This window comes from Sprattus sprattus (assembly GCF_963457725.1).
Source record: "Sprattus sprattus genome assembly, chromosome: 1".
NCBI lineage: Eukaryota > Metazoa > Chordata > Actinopteri > Clupeiformes > Clupeidae > Sprattus > Sprattus sprattus.
In genome coordinates, this window is record NC_137920.1 from 51,692,078 (window position 1) to 51,708,358 (window position 16,281).

The 16,281-nt window shown below is 44.4% G+C and overlaps 1 protein-coding gene across 1 annotated transcript; it reads right to left on the reverse strand.

Moving 5' to 3' along the window:
- Nucleotides 1–8,378: 8,378 nt before the first annotated feature.
- Nucleotides 8,379–14,606, reverse strand: dhx33 (DEAH (Asp-Glu-Ala-His) box polypeptide 33). Its single transcript, XM_080835986.1, has 12 exons — nucleotides 14,280–14,606; nucleotides 13,959–14,119; nucleotides 13,621–13,848; nucleotides 13,025–13,195; nucleotides 12,686–12,871; nucleotides 12,038–12,149; nucleotides 11,604–11,763; nucleotides 11,137–11,225; nucleotides 10,775–10,902; nucleotides 10,312–10,515; nucleotides 10,047–10,133; nucleotides 8,379–9,782 (listed from the first exon to the last, which is right to left on the reverse strand). The coding sequence occupies exons 1-12, from the start codon at nucleotides 14,485–14,487 to the stop codon at nucleotides 9,474–9,476; spliced, it is 2,043 nt and encodes a 680-aa protein (XP_080692112.1). The 5' UTR covers nucleotides 14,488–14,606; the 3' UTR covers nucleotides 8,379–9,473.
- Between the last annotated feature and the right edge of the window lie 1,675 nt (nucleotides 14,607–16,281).

Genomic DNA, 16,281 nt, shown 5'->3' on the forward strand with positions numbered 1-16,281 from the left:
CAGACAGCTGCTGTCTAATGTGCAGGTTGGACACACAGGGCCCGCTGTGCGCCGAGGCGGCAGACAATTTCGAGGCCAGCCTCATGTCCGTGCTACGAGCTGTCAGGTCTGTAATGATACAAGCCACACCACCGAGTCACACTGCCGTTCTAACCGTCTCTGCTTCACATGTTTCAAACCCGGCCATACAAGCCGGTCGTGCCCCAGTCATTCCCCTGCCCGGGGCCACGTACAGGAAAACTAGTTGGCTTGTGCTTTGAGGGAGGTCGCACAGGCCATGACAAAAACTCCCACGTTAATGATGCAGCTAAGCTGTTTGACAAAGTAAAGAATTTGGATAAATCAGAGACCGTTGTCATTCAGAATACCCAAAAACTCAGGAGCAGTGACAGTTTATTTTATACTCCTGTTAAAGTTGAAAAAAAAGTCACTCTTGGCGCTATGTTAGATAGCGGTTCAATGGCCTGTTCATTAAGCACTGAAGCACGTAAAAAGCTGATTGATGCTGGTGTTTATTTGAATAATCAAGAGACAACTGACGTTGTCTTTGTTGGATGTGGAGGTGTGCGTGTGAAGCCTGAATCGGTGGTGAACCTGGAGATGGCAGTGTATGGATGCAGAGTGTCAGTGCCCACTTTCGTTGTACAGAACTAACAAGATGATTTAATCATTGGCTCAAATGTCATTAGACATGTAGTTCGTCAGTTCAAATGTGATGCAAGCTACTGGAAAGCCGTATCATCTTCTGGCGACCAAGAACGTGAACAGTTTCTCTCCCTTCTCGCTGGCTTAGAACGTTGGTCTGATGATGAAGTACCAGACAAGGTTGGAACAGTCAGGTGTAACAGAGCTGTCACCCTGCCGGCCGGCAGTGAGTTTCTAGTGTGGGGTATGCTTCCTAAAGATGCCAAGATATCCCCCGGTAGCACTGTTTTAACTGAGCCGACGTCATCTCATTCCGCGCCCAGAGGCATTATGGTTGCCAGAGTCGTAACACCTCTCTGGGGCGACAGGTGGGTCCCTCTCAAGATTCTTAACATCTCGGACAGCCCTGTCACGCTGCGGAGGAATGCCAAGCTCGCCGATGTCTACACTTGTCTAGCGCTGGAGGACATGGAAGCCCCTGAGCTCAGTGCCGCTCAACAGGCCACATCTGTCAGTCCTGCAGGAACGTCTGCGCCGACAGAGAATATCAAAACTGTGCGGGAGAGACTGGAGCATGTTGGCCTGAGGGACCTTGACCTGGAGTCTTGTGACGTGACGGCAGAGTGGCAAACTAAGCTGGCAGACCTCGTAGTCAAATATGAGGACATCTTCTCCCACCATCACCTGGACTGTGGTGAGGCCAAAGAGTTTGCACATCGAATTCGACTCACAGATGAGAGGCCGTTCCGTTTACCTTACCGACGTATTCCACCCGCTGAATATCAGAAGCTCCGCCTGGTCCTCAGTGAGATGGAAGAGAAGGAGATAATCAGGAAGTCCGCTAGTGAGTTCGCCTCACCTCTCGTCCTGGTGTGGAAGAAAAATGGTGACTTGAGGGTGTGCACAGACTTCAGATGGCTCAACAAACGAACACTGAAGGATGCCCATCCCCTTCCACACCAAGCTGACTGCCTAGCTGCCCTGGGTGGGAACACGTTCTTCAGCACAATGGACCTCACTTCCGGGTTTTACAACATGCCGCTGCATGAAGACGACCGCAAGTACTCTGCTTTTACAACACCCATGGGCAGCACCCATGGTGCAACAGCCCAGCCAGTTTCATGAGGATGATGATCAGCATATTCGGTGACCAGAACTTTCTAAGCTTGCTATGCTACCTGGACGATTTGCTAGTATTTGCACCAACTGAGGCGTTGGCTCTCGAGAGGCTGGAGCAGGTTTTTAGTCGGCTTCGCCTGAAGCTTGCCCCGAAGAAATGCTGGCTGCTCAGAAGGTCTGTGAAATTTCTAGGACACATCATCGATGAGTCAGGTGTGTCAACAGACCCAGCAAAAGTTGAGGCCGTCAACAAGATGGTGGCCACTGACCTGATGGAACTTGATGGAGTGACCCCGTCTCAGACTCGTGTGAGGTCTTTCTTGGGAATGGTGAACTATTACCAGCACTTTGTGCCCAATTACTCCACAGTGGCTAAGCCTCTCTTTGACCTCTTGGCTGGTCAGAAGCAGAAGCGCAAGGGAAGACCCTGCACAAAACGTCCTGCTCCATACAGGAAGTTGACCCCTGATGATTGGATGCCAGACCATCAGAAAGCTTTTGAGGGCCTGAAGATGGCGTTACTGACCTCAGTAGTTTTAGCGCACCCAGACTTCACACGTCCCTTTGTCTTATGCACCGACGCCTCCTTGGATGGCTTGGGAGCAGTTTTATCGCAAGTTCAGAAAGGTGACACCGTGGCCCGACCAGTGGCTTTCGCCAGCAAATCCCTTTCAAGAGCTCAGAAAAGGTACCCTGCTCATCGCCTGGAATTTCTGGCACTGAAGTGGTCCGTGTGTGACAAATTTAGTCATTGGCTTAAGGGTCATACGTTCACTGTGTGGACAGATAATAACCCCCTCACACACATCATGACCAAGCCACGGCTCGATGCCTGCGAGCAGCGCTGGGTGGCTAAGTTGGCATCATATGTGTTGGATGTCAAGTACATCCCGGGCCCCAAGAACATTGTCGCAGATGCACTGAGTCGTCGGCCTTTTGTGAAATCAGCTACTGGGAGACAGCTGCTCCAAGACCCCTACAGTGAGCTCCTTGCCAAGGCAGTCCCTGTCTCAGCTAACACTGTCCAGGATACCTTTAGGCAGTCCGCCACTCAGGATGATCTAGGATGTGGAAGAGGGGAGCCCTATGTGTCTGATGGTGCCAAGAACCAGTCATTCTCCAAAGAGGAAGTCTCTGCCATTCTTGAGACACACAGTATGTGGGAGTCAAGTGCCAGGGTGCGAGCTGTTGGCACTCTCCAACAATTCCCACAGCTGGTTCCCACTGATGAAGAGCCCCTACCTGCATTTACAGAGAGAGAATTGCGTGAAGGGCAGTTGAGTGACCCTGTCCTCTCTAGGGTGCTGTACTATGTGGAAAGAGGCCGACGTCCTTCCAGGAGAGAGAAGTCCAAGGAGCCTGCTATGGTTGTAAGATACCTGAAGCACTGGGAGAAACTGACCACTTGCAATGGCATCCTGTACAGAGTGTCCAAAGATCAGGTGACCAGGAAGAAAAGACACCAGTTAGTTGTCCCAGACTCCTTAAAATCCGAGGTTCTCAAGGGCATTCACGACAGTGCTGGTCATCAGGGGCAGTTCAGGAGTTTGAGCTTGGCCCGCCAGCGTTTCTTCTGGCCTCATATAGACAGGGATGTAAAAGAGTATGTCAGTCACTGCTCGAGATGCGTCATAAGCAAGACTGCCGATCCAGAGGGAAGAGCACCCTTGGAAAGTATTAAGACGTCTGCTCCTCTGGAAATTGTTTGTATTGACTTTTGGACTGCGGAGGACTCGAACAACAAGTCTGTTGATGTGCTGGTAGTGACAGACCATTTTACCAGGCTGGCTCAAGCCTTCCCTTGCCGTGATCAGTGCGCCAAACAGGTGGCGAAACAACTCTGGGACAAGTACTTCTGCATATACGGCTTTCCCGAAAGAATCCACTCCGATCAGGGGGCCTCGTTTGAAAGTCAACTGATCAGTGAATTGCTGAAGGTCGCCGGTGTGAGGAAGTCCCGAACCACCCCATACCATCCGATGGGCAACGGTAGTGTGGAGCGCTTCAACAGGACGTTGGGGAACATGATTCGCGCCCTCCCATGAAGCCAAATGCCACTGGCCCCGTCACCTCCAAACACTGACGTTTATGTACAATTGCACGGTACATGAAACCACAGGCTATCCCCCATTTTACCTTATGTATGGTAGAGTCCCACGCCTGCCTGTTGACATTCTCTTCAAGAACATCCTGAAAGATCCAGAGATTAGCAATTATGACCACTATGTGGTGTCTCTGACTAAAGACCTGCAAGAGGCCATGGCTATAGCTCAAGGGCATGTCAACAAAGAGCAGAATCGGCAAGCTGAATTCTACAATCGCCGTACAAAAGGGAAGCTGATAGCTGTGGGTGATCGTGTCCTGGTGTCCAACAAGCGGGAGAGAGGGAAACGAAAGACTGCAGACCATTGGGAGTCCACAGTGTATACTGTAGCCAGCATCAATGCCTCAACCCACACCTACCGGATCCGACACCCAGACACAGGCCAAGAAAGAGTTGTCCATCGCAATCTTCTGAAGCTCGTTAACTTTCTGCCCATTGATGAGGACAGTGTTTCAGATGGGACCTTTGTGTCCTCTTGCGGGAAAGAGTCAAGCGACATCACTGATGTGGATGTATCGATGTCTGTTGTTGGTAGACAGGATGCTGGAAGTAGGACTCAAGAGTGGGTTGATATCCATGCAGAATGTAGCTCACCAGAAGACGTCCTTAGTACAAGTAATGGGTCTGGGCATACAGGCAGTTTGCAGTTAGAGTCACAGACAGAGTTGAGTTCTGAACATGGCTTCTCTCATGCCTCACTCACTGACTATCGGAATAGACACACACACAACGCAGAGCACTTAGACGATGCACATAGTACTAGGCCACCCTCCACTCACTCAGATTCCAACACCTTACACACGGCTAGGACTCGTTTTGGACGTATAGTGAAGCCAGTTAACCGGTTACTGTGTCAGATGTCCAAACAGGGAATTGTAAGCAATGCTGTTTCTAAGGCAATGTTTCAGAAGTCTCAGTGAGATTAGGGGGTAATCTCAGTGTATTTTAATAATTTGATAAGGCATTGCTGAGTCAGAGTCCCATTGTAGGGACATGCTTTTATCAGTGAGACATGGTTTGGGTGGGGTGTAGACGGCATCCTGCTTCCAGAAGTTGGTAGTGAGTTTTGTGTCACTCTCTTTCTACTTCATCCTTTTTGGGGATACTTTTTTCAGTTGGAAACCATGTGTAACTATGTCATGTTTTTTTGATTGTTTGGTTGTGTTTTTCGGTAGGGATGAACATAATGCCTTGCAGATTTGTAGATTTTGGGCGAAATTCAGGGGAGGTGGATGTAACAGGGTTAAAAATGTACTGTATATGATTTTCGCCAAAATGAAATTGTGAATGGGAGCCACCTTTGGGCATATGGTGTACTGCATCTGATGCGTATAGTCTAGTGCTGCTTCCCTTCCCGATCAGAGAAGTTTAGGATTCTGATTGGGTAGGTTTACTGTAAAAAGCACTGTACTTAGTATGTTCCCCGACTAGCCATAAAACCTGCTAGCCGCCGTTGTACTGTACTGTTTTCATTTACTGTTTTATAGAGCATGCATGGATTAAGTTGTTTAGTTTGAAGTGCATTAAGAGTATAATTACGTAACAAGAGTTATTAATACTATTGTTATTATTATCGATATTGCAACAGCGAATGTAAGCGAGTTCGACGTCACTGTCACTCCACGTGTCCAGACATTCTGTCTGATGTCTAGCTGGCTAGCAGGCTGATAGTGTATAATGGACTATTGACGGAGATGTTTATGTGTTGCGCTATGCATTCTTTTGTTTTGCTTGTGCAGATGATGCAGATTTATACCGTAGCCTGAAGGCAATATCTGTTTGTTATTTTCTAAAGGTATGTGGCCCCACATTGTAAATAGGTTAAGTGAAGTGCTGTAACTCTGTGCACTAAGGTTATATGTTCTGTTATTGAAGTAACGATCAGAGAAGTTTAGGATTCTGATCGGATGATGCAGATTTATACCGTAGCCTGAAGGCAATATCTGTTTGTTATTTTCTAAAGGAAAATAAATGAAAGAAAGAACTACAGTTTCGCCTCCGTCTCCCCGTTACTTGACCACCGTTACACGTGCACAGGCAGTGTAGTGGCTTAAAGTTCCCTTCTTTCTATCAGCATATAGTTCTTAATATTTTCTTTGAATAACCACTCTCAGATGGAAAGAAAACGAGTCTACGCGTGGATGTGTTTCAACAACGGTAGAAAACTGTGTTTGCTCCGTCTTTTACTGAACTCATAATTATATGACAGTGGTATTAGTTACAGTTGAGACACCCGAAATAACTTGCATGCGCAGCAATCCTGAGACGTGATTTTTAGTTTGCACATGAATACTAACGTCTTCTTTGATCCCAGGAAATTTGAGCACATAACCCATCTCCCTTAAGGAGATATTGGCGAAAGTTGTTTAACCTACTTCATTGCAAACGTCTAGTTTTGCAAACGTGTCTAGTTTTTGTGCAGTAGTGAATAGAGTCTCAGTCTACTACACCATACATAGCATATCATGTTTGTAGAAAAAAAAAAGTTAAAAACATGTAACTTCGACAGCGGAGCATTTTACTCCCCCGTAATCTCTCTACAAACTTCCATATAGACGCGGGATCAGCAGAGGAAAATCTACTTTCCTTTTGGGAGAAACCAGGCCAGTCGTTCCCACGACTACAGCACCTTGCAAAACGAATTATATGCGTTCCAGCAACAAGTGCTGCGAGTGAGCGCTCCTTCAGTGCAGCAGGGCGCGTTAGAAGCCAGGCGCTCTCGCCTGAATCCTGACACTGTAGATGCTATTTTATTCCTGCATAGTGCTAAGACAAATTCTAAATAGAACGAAGGTTAGGCATATCAGCAGAGCTATATTTTGGTTACATTAGGATGGCTACGTTTATAGCTTGCGTTTTGGGCGCACCACAATGCCAAGAAGTTTGTCGCGACTGTAATGGCATATTTCATTGTGGGGGTGATTGATAGCTAGCCTCTAACTTTCTAGCCTCCTGTCACCGTCTCCCCCCAGTCACGCACCGACTCCCCCATGACACATCGGCCTGATTTGACACGCCCTTTTCTGAGCCGAACGATCATGGTAAACCACCTCTCTCGAAAGGCTCAGACGATCGGCGGAAAAAACGAACAGTTCACATCTAGACCCCTTATACATGAGGCAATTGTAACACGTTCGCGAGTTTCTATCGGTGCAGACGCGATGTAAACGCTTTACATTGACACATGTATAAGGGGCTAATGACAGTTACTGTTCATCTCGGAGAGAACAAATCTGATAGTACAATTTTAAGACTAAATTAAATATGTGTCGCGTCGCTGAGTGTTTCACACTAGGTACAAAACTATTTCACAAGCTTAAATTAGGTCTACAGTTCACAAGTAAATCTTAAGTGCATTCATTTTGTGTGAGCTTACGTTTTTTGGCATGTTCGGCCAGAGTTGGAACACGAGAGTGAATGTTAACATGACAACGCGAACGTGGCCGATAACACGCGCAAGGCTGCTATTCTATCCCGTAGCTATCTTTTGTAGTCTGTTATTTTTAGGATAGGATAAGATAAACTAAACTTGTATTAATAATTCATATTTAAATTCAATTGCCAAAGCAGCAGGGGAGTGGGAATAGGAATCAAGTATATACATTATCATAAAAAAAAAATTATACAAATTTGAAAAATAAATAGCAAATTATAGACAAATTATATAAATATTATATAAAACTTATGTTTGATTGTGTTGGTTGTGAAGTCTAATGAATACTGGCACGAAGGAAGGACTGGCCAAGGCGCTTTGGGGTGTGCCGAGGAGGGATCAGTCTGTGGCTGAACTACTCCCCATCTGCAGTAGCTCCTCTTAGAGGGGATGGGAGGGGTTCCTCAGGATAGCATCCAGCTTCCTCTTCGTCTTCTCCTCCGCAACTGCCTCATCTAGTTTTACTCCCACCGCGGAGCCAGCCTTCTTAACAAGCTTGTTCAATTTGTTTGCCTCCCTGGTGATGATGTTACCCCCCCAACACACCACGCCAAAAAAGAGGACACTGGCTACTACAGACTGGTAAAACATCTGCAGCAGCCTATTGCAAACTTTAAAGGACCTGAGCCACCTCAGGAAGAACAAGGCTCTGGTTGCAGAGGTATAGTAACAGACATATTTTATACATATAATGGGTCTACGGTTTATACAGAGACAACAAACACGTGCATGTTGTTAAATAGTTTGTGTGTAGCTGTAATGTACCTTTTAGGTTAATATAAAAAACTTCAGAGTGCCATCTTACCTCAGTGTTGATCACCTCCAGGATTAGACAGACGAGGGACAGACAGTTTTTATACAAAACAGTCATTAAATAATGTTCATACCCCAAAACAAACATGCATTCATTTGAAGACCGAATAATCATTACCAAAGTTTTTATTATAAACATTGTGTTCAATTTAAACAGGGCATTCAGAATGATGGTAACACGGTGATTAATTCAAACATGCACTTTCTCTTAGAAAAAATTCTACAAAGTGCGTAAAGTCCTAATCCTCAAAATATCATAGCAGCTTGGAGAGCATGACGTGTTCCTCCCTTGTATACAATACATTTATTCATTTTCTTGGCTTGGGGTTTAAAACAACCTTCCCGGTCCATTGAGAGAACAAACAACATGAAACACATTTTCTGCATTTTACATTTAACGGGATCATGATCCTGTCCTATGCCATTGTGGGAGATGCAGTGAAATACTTACCCAGTGGCCACACAGAGAATGCTGCGCTACTTCCTAGTATGGCAGAGACCAAATCCAGATAAATACAAAAAAACCTGTTCTAAAATGTACTGCTCATGGGCACAACTAAAACTATTCCGATTTCTAAGTTTTGTGATAAACTTGAAGTTGTGATTCATTCCATCCAATGTATCAAAAAACCTGAGTGGCCATGTTTTTATTTTATTTTACATGCATAGCACATCTATGTACAGGTCCTGTTATTATGCGTCATGATACTCAACACCTTCCGTTGTTGTATCTAGTGCTCAGTCACATGCATTTGATGACTAAGATGATAATAAACATCTAACATTCCGAAGAATACAACATGGAATCTCCCAGTCAACGTGCGTTTACAAATAAAAGTTCCTTGGGCAGGAAGGCCCTGTGGTCAAATAAAACCTATTCCATGACCTTTTAATGAGAAGAAAGGGTTCTTAGGATAGGTGGAAAGGGTTTTTCACAAGTGAAAACTGAAATACAGGTAACAAGCACTCAAGATGGTTCCTCAAGTTCCAAAACTGAGAGGGTTTCCCAGTATGGTTTCCAGGGTTTCTCTGATGAAGATGAAGTATCCAAATTAAAACAACATTTTTAAGTACTGAATATGTAAACGTCAGTGCCAGGGTTAGCAGAAGCTCTGTCCCTGCAAATTACGATTTAAAACAGAAAATGTGACTTTTTATAACATTTGTTTTATGCAATTTTTCAAGGGAAAAATATTGAAATCTATTAATTTGTCAGACACTTGCAAAGCCATAAGAAAACCAAGGCATCATGCTTAGTTGAGGCAGTCTTTCTATGTACACTCTTCTCTTATTCTCAATGAGAAAAGTTCTTCTGAGGTTAGCTGAAATTGTGGTTATGGCACCCTCCTGTGGTAAGCACTAGCTCTTTGTGGCGCGGAGCTTGCGGCGGAAGTACTCCGGCGCTGCCTCCTGCAGCCACTCTGCATCGACCAGGCACAGATCCCTCATGTAGCAGCGCGAGGTGTGCAGCAGCTCGTTGAACACCACGTATGCCGGCTTGCCCTGGAAGAGGACGGAGGAGGGGTGGATGCTCACAGGCTGGTGGGTGTCCAGGGCTGTGTAGCTGCCGTCTGGCTGGAGCTCGGCAGCGTTCATGAAAAGTCCGTGGGCCAGGCACCGGCGGACATTCCCCAGGTCATTCAGAGATGACTCCAGCTTTAGCCCCAGCTGCAGAGAAGAGGCAGAATTACAGGATGGATGCATTGATGAAACAAATCAGCTGACTTAAACAGATGTTCTGAGCTGCATGTGGGGGTTGCCATTAGATGTCATTTGAACAAATTCAGGAAACAGTGGATGCTTAGTAACTTGATATATATTTCACTTCATTATATAGAACATTTCAGTTTGCTATTGTAGGATGTCAGTTGGTCAAAAGATCCATTAGGGCTTGCAAAGTACTACAGACATTTTTTATTTAAGTGTTTGTACCTTGATGCAGATGTTCCGTAGCTGGGCACGGACCTCAGCGACAAGCCCCATGTTTCTGCCGTTGACAAAGTTTTCCCGACACCACTCCTGAATCACAGCGCACACATACACAGTCAAACTTGAAGCAGATTCATCCGTTGCGTACAATCTACATCCAGAGCAAACGGCTTTACATTCTTATTCACGAGGGGAAAGGGCACATATGGTGCTGGTACTGTGTCTGTGAGCGCAGTGCAAACCTCACACTCAAGTGAGGCCAACTCACCTTATTCCCACCGACTTTCTTAAAAGCTCGATAGATATTCAGCAGCGTCATGTGGTCGCCCTCGCTCGTGATGAACTTCCTGCGCACAGCGAGCACGTCCTCCCTGCGTGCGGGTGGGTTGTAGAGCACCGTGTCCACAGAGAGCAGGGACACGATGGTCAGGACCTCCTCTGTGCAGAAGAACTCTGGGGACAGGAGGATGGTCTGTGGGCAAGGAAGACATGATTACAGCCATGGAGACATGATAACAGCCATGGAGACATGGAGCATGAATCAGGGAGACATGATTACAGTAATAGAGACATGGAGCATGAATCAGCAAGCAATAATGTGTTGTATGGTTAATGGATATGTATGGATGAATGCTAGCATCATTATCAATGTGACATATCAAAACCAGTATGTTTTGTGCAAAGTAGAGTCTTGATGATGAAAAAAAATAAACACTTTCTTTCACTCTCACCTTGGAGAATCTGGGCTCCAAAGGAAAGTTAGCCATCTTCTTGCCCAGTGGAGTCAGTGTCACCTTGTCATCCTTTCGCTCCACAGCCCCAAGAATTTCCAACTGCTCAGCTGCCATGCGCATGGACTCTGTACAACCACAACCAAACCATCTCAGCATTTAACCTTATACCCCAGTCGCACGTTGTCAAATACACACAGTGCCATGTATTTGAAATATACAGTGTTACTACAATACTACTTCAAAGCGCATCATATGATACAGGGAGACTAAAGCCACACTTAGTAAGATATTCTCAATAAAAAATATGTCACTTAATGCAAAAGTTTTAAATGGTTTTAAGGAAATGTATTTTGTCTCACCAGGGGAGGGTTTCGACATAAAATCAAAATTCAGCACGTCAGGGATGCCCAAAGCCAGCAGCTGGAGCATCACACTGGCAAGGTTACATCTACATAAAAAAAAAAACAGATCCATAGTTCAAAAATCACGTCTAAAAGCCTTGCAAACAAAATACGGATCAAATACGTATATTTAATGTACAGTTCGCTTAAAATCTAGGAAAGGAATGGCAGTTTATGTATTCTGTAATACATAAGTATTGTACGTCATGTATAAGTAAATATGCAAGTCATGTGTTGTATTACATAGTCTGTTTTCTTTTTAATCACAATGTACCTTGGCAACAGACTAGACCCAAGTCATCTCTGTTGTCAACCCTTGTGAAACTAACTCATTTCATAGTATGGGTGGTTCATCCTACCCTGCATCTCCAAACAAGCTCAAACTTAAGTGCGTTGTCTAAGTGGTGTTTGGGAACTGTCTTAACCTCTGTATCTCAGGCACAGTCATGCTGGCTAGATTGTCAAACTCCTCCTCAGTGTAGAGGCGGTAGCAGGAGCCTGATTCTTCTCGCCCTGCTCTGCCGGCCCGCTGCCAGGCCTGGGCCTTAGACACCCGCTGTACCGCAAGCACCTCCAGACCGCTGTCTGTAGGGCAGCAGAGGAGAGGAGAGGAGAGGAGAGGAGAAGATGAGGACGGTATAGATTTGCCTCCAACACATGACAACTGCCAGTTCACAACACTTAAATGTAAAACTTCAATCACATGAAATACATCACAGTCAAAGCTGCCATGTCCTACTTAGCTTAACAATTTCAGCAAAAACTACCTGAATTGTTTAATTCAAACAAAATTAGACTTTTGAATTCGGCAAAGTAACCAAAATGGGCCTTGAAAAGAGCCGACTGTCAGTCAATGTACCTGGATTGTACCGCTTTGCTTTCACCATTCCTGTGTCGATGACAAACTTGATCCCAGATATAGTGATGGAGGTCTCAGATATGTTAGTTGAGAGGATAACTTTCCTGCAACCCTAAACAAAATAAGACAACAGATAGCCGCTGTTAGAAACAGGTCTGATTGGAATCAGTGGAGTTCCAGCAGATTGCTTTTCTCTACAAAGCTGTACCTCAGTGTAATAATGATTAAAGCTTTCATATGGGTTTGCTTTAAGATTGACCTAATAGCCAGATGTGCGTGTGCATGACGGTTGTGTGGAGGAACTGCTACGGCTCATTTGTTTTTACACGGCTACTATTGCCAGCCCTATCTACATTACATGTCCATTATATCTATTTTTTTTTATAATATCTATATTTTTATCAAATGTAATGTTTTTTTAATAAAATATTTATATATCTGTCAGGTCTGTGATATATAGTCTAGACATTGAAACTACAGCATTCACCCAAGCATTGTGAATGCTTTAACCTGATAACATGAACGCCGAAATGAAAACCGACCGGTTCCGCAGCCATCACACACACACACACAACGCAGGCAGATGGTCTTAAATATGAGGCAATACATGCTGGAATGGGCCCTTGTAGAAATGCTGTGCTGGTTAACCTTTGGGGCAGGCTGGAAGACCCGGAGTTGCTGGGCAGGAGGGAGTGAGGCATACAGAGCGATGACCAGCATGGGCCCACAGCTCTCTGGAAGGTGTTTAGCAATGTCACGGCAGGTGCGTGCCAGAGCCTCTATCTCCTCTTGGCCTGTCATGAACACAAGGATGTCATGGGACGGAGGCGCCTCCTGCATCCAGAATCACAAACAGGAACACACAAAAACACTGTTATTTTAGCTATTTCAAAATGGAATCTTTATACATATAAATATAACAATATGGCTCTATACTAACAGGGTTTTATTATGGCAGTGTTGTTGTGGTGTTTTGTTTCAATGCACCTGATGGATCTGAAATATGGAGACCAGGGCAGCCTGGAGGTAGTCTGACTGGGGCTGCTTGGTGTAGTAAATTTGGATAGGGTGCTGCCTTCCCTCCAGGTACAGCACAGGGGACTTATTGAAGTACTGGGAGAAAAGATCCACATCCATCGTGGCGGACATCACTATGATCTTGAAGTGAGGTTTGGTGGAGAGGACAACACAAGCAGTGAGGTTTAGAGTCAGAAATAGTATTGTAGCAAATTGTTCATAACTAGTCCACTCTCTGAAGACAAAAAAAGGTATGAGAATTAAAGGGAGAGCTCCCTTCCACATACATTTAACCTAAACAAGTTGACACTCACTGAACCTGAGTCCTTGTATATAATATTGCTGTAAGTGATACCAGACATATCAAGGGAAACACTGTTATCCATTGTTAACTTTAGTAGCAATCTGCTGATAAAAAAAGGGCCCTCCACCAAGACCTGGAGACTGACATGCACAAAGCACTGTGTTTTATATCTTAAGGACAGTACTACATGACAATGTACTATGCAAAATTACCACAAAACATTACCCAAATCTCCAGTGCAAATGAATAGGCTGTCACATACTTTTAGAGGTTGCTTGTTCTGCTCACGGCGCCTCTGCTGCGCAATTTTCACCACACCGAAAAGCACGTCAGTGTGAACGGTCCTCTCGTGGGCTTCATCCAGAACCACCACAGTGTACCGCATAAGAAGGGGGTCTCCAATAGCTTCTCGGAGAAGCATGCCATCGGTCATAAACTTCAGCTTGGTTTCTGGGGAAGTTACATCTTCAAATCGCACTGTGTAGCCAACCTACAAACAACAAAGAAATGGTTCATGTAGCGTTGAGTAGCTGTGTTCAAACACTGTAGATGATTATAGTAGATCGGTGATGCATGATGGTTCAACTTTCTGAAACACACCAACTTTCCAAGTTGTGTTTTCTTTTCTTCTGCTACTCTTCCTGCCAGGGATATAGCAGCGACACGACGAGGCTGGGTTATGGCCACGATGCCCGGTCGCCCTATGCCAGCTTCGTAAAGGTACTGTGGAATTTGAGTGGTCTTACCAGATCCTGTCTCGCCTGAAACAAGAAGGAAAGATCACATCACGTGTGGAAATTGTGCCATAAAAAATTCAGAGCCTCTATCTTTCTGTGACATTAGCCCAGTCTAGCTCACCAGCAACTGCCGCTAACGCTAAAAATCATGTGGCGACTCGTTCGGTTGTTCGAACCTTCTTACCTATTAGTACGGCGTTATGTAGTTGTCTCAACTGGTTGATAAGCTGAGATTTTGCCTGGTATATTGGCAGATGTTTTCTCTGAACGTCTAAAGGTACAGTTGCATTTCCCTTTCTGGGTAGCAGCATTCCAGGTTTCTTGTCAAGGCGGAAAAAAGGAGACCCCGGCTTAAATCTCTTTGCCGGTGGAGTATCGGAGTCGTAGGGCATGATCTGATGAAAAACTCTTAACGAAATGAACCCGTCTCTTTGGGTCTCAGAGGCAAATGAATGACAACATGAAAGCTGGAAAGCGGAATATAGAAGAAGCTTTCAGGACGGTTGTTTACCTCACCCCACGAGAAGAACCTGAGACCCACGTGGTATGGTCTATTCAAGTCGCGGGAAATTAACGTCATAGTCAATTCAATCTCGTAACACAAACAGGTCAGACTACACTGTAGGGATAGCGTGTAACATATATTTTTCGTTGAACTGTAATTCGTCATATGTGCAAGCAGTATTCAAGTAAACAACAGCAATAAAACAACTACACTACACGTTTTAAAGCTAATATCTGGAAAACATGTCCACTATTTAACATAGCCTACAGCCTGCTGGTCAGTAGGCTACTGTGTCATCCTCATGTGTTTATGTTCCTATCTGCTATTGCAGAATAGCAGTCCAAACAATTCTTGACCTGTTAGTATTAATCATTTGAGTTTTTGTGTTCAGGTGTCAAGTGCAGGACTCATTTCAACTGTAAAAATGGGTTGTTTGTTTTAACCCAAATGCTGACTTGAGGCTGCTGGGTCATTTTGTTAGGTTTATTTAACTAATGCCGGGGTGTTCTCTGAAACCCAGCCGCTGATATAGTGGTTTAAGACAGTGCCCCCTCCTCTCCTCCACCAGATTTGACATAATCTGAAAAGCAGCAGGGTCACTTTAACCCAATTGTTTAATTATTTAAACAGTAACACATAACAAAAAAAATGTTGTCAAATAAAAATCCATTGTCTGAAGTCTTTCTGCCTTACTTGTTTTATGTGATTTACTTGTAGGACGCCTGTCATTTGAATATAAGTCTAGATAATCAATATTTGGCTACATTAGCATGAGCTGTGAGAAGAAGGAGCAACTTTGAATTTCGTAAAAAAGTAATTTTTGAACATGAACAAAGTGTTTTAGGCTGAAGTTACTGGGTGAAATAACCCATCTGACTTGGTTAAAAAAGTAATGTTAACCCAACTGGATGGGGCTGACCCAGCATTGGGCTGATCCTATAACCCATTTTGCTTGGTTAAAATAATAACACAGCATTGAGTTGGTCCAATATTTACCCAGCAGTTGGGTTGGGTTATATCTGACTGATCTTGGCCTCCTTCCTGACTGCTAAGTAGGTATGGGTATCCTTTGGGTTTTCCTGATACCGGTGCCATAATGATACTTTTAAAACGATACCGTTCCTAAACGGTGCATGAACCGATACTGAAAAAAATAATAATAATAATTAAAAAAAAAGCACAAAACAATGATTGCGACATTAAAGAAAGGCTTTTTTTATTGCTAAGTCAAATTTCTTCCTTCAAATTGAACAATATATTAACTGTTTAAAGTATACTATAAATATAAATAAACACAAAACACTTGGCTTCAAACTACAGCTTCAAACTTTTTACCATCAAACTATGAACAATATATTAACTGTTGAAATGGCATAACGGAACAATTGCTTATCGCTGACGAGATGTTAGCGGCTCAAACTAGCGAAACTTCTTGAAATGTGCTTTCTTTGACACTATGACAAACTAGTTACTCAACAACTGTCCTAACACAGTCAAACATCAAGCAAGTGCAAACCAAGACAAAGCAAGACGGCAAATAAGCTACTTACTAGTTCGGCAGACAGTAGAAACCGGCCGGCTTCAGGCAAACCTACATAACCCAGCAATATGCCTACGGACCCTGTATGGCAATGGCACATATTAAAAGTCATTGTAGCGCCCCAATTTTTCTTTAAGCTGT

Coding starts and splice junctions, on each gene's coding strand:
- dhx33 (XM_080835986.1), bottom strand. CDS start 14,487: ATGCCCTACGACTCCGATACTCCACCGGCAAAGAGATTTAAGCCGGGG. Junction 10,516..10,774: donor TGGAGCCCAGATTCTCCAAG/GTGAGAGTGAAA, acceptor CCTTGCCCACAG/ACCATCCTCCTGTCCCCAGA. Junction 10,134..10,311: donor AGAAAGTCGGTGGGAATAAG/GTGAGTTGGCCT, acceptor GCTGTGATTCAG/GAGTGGTGTCGGGAAAACTT.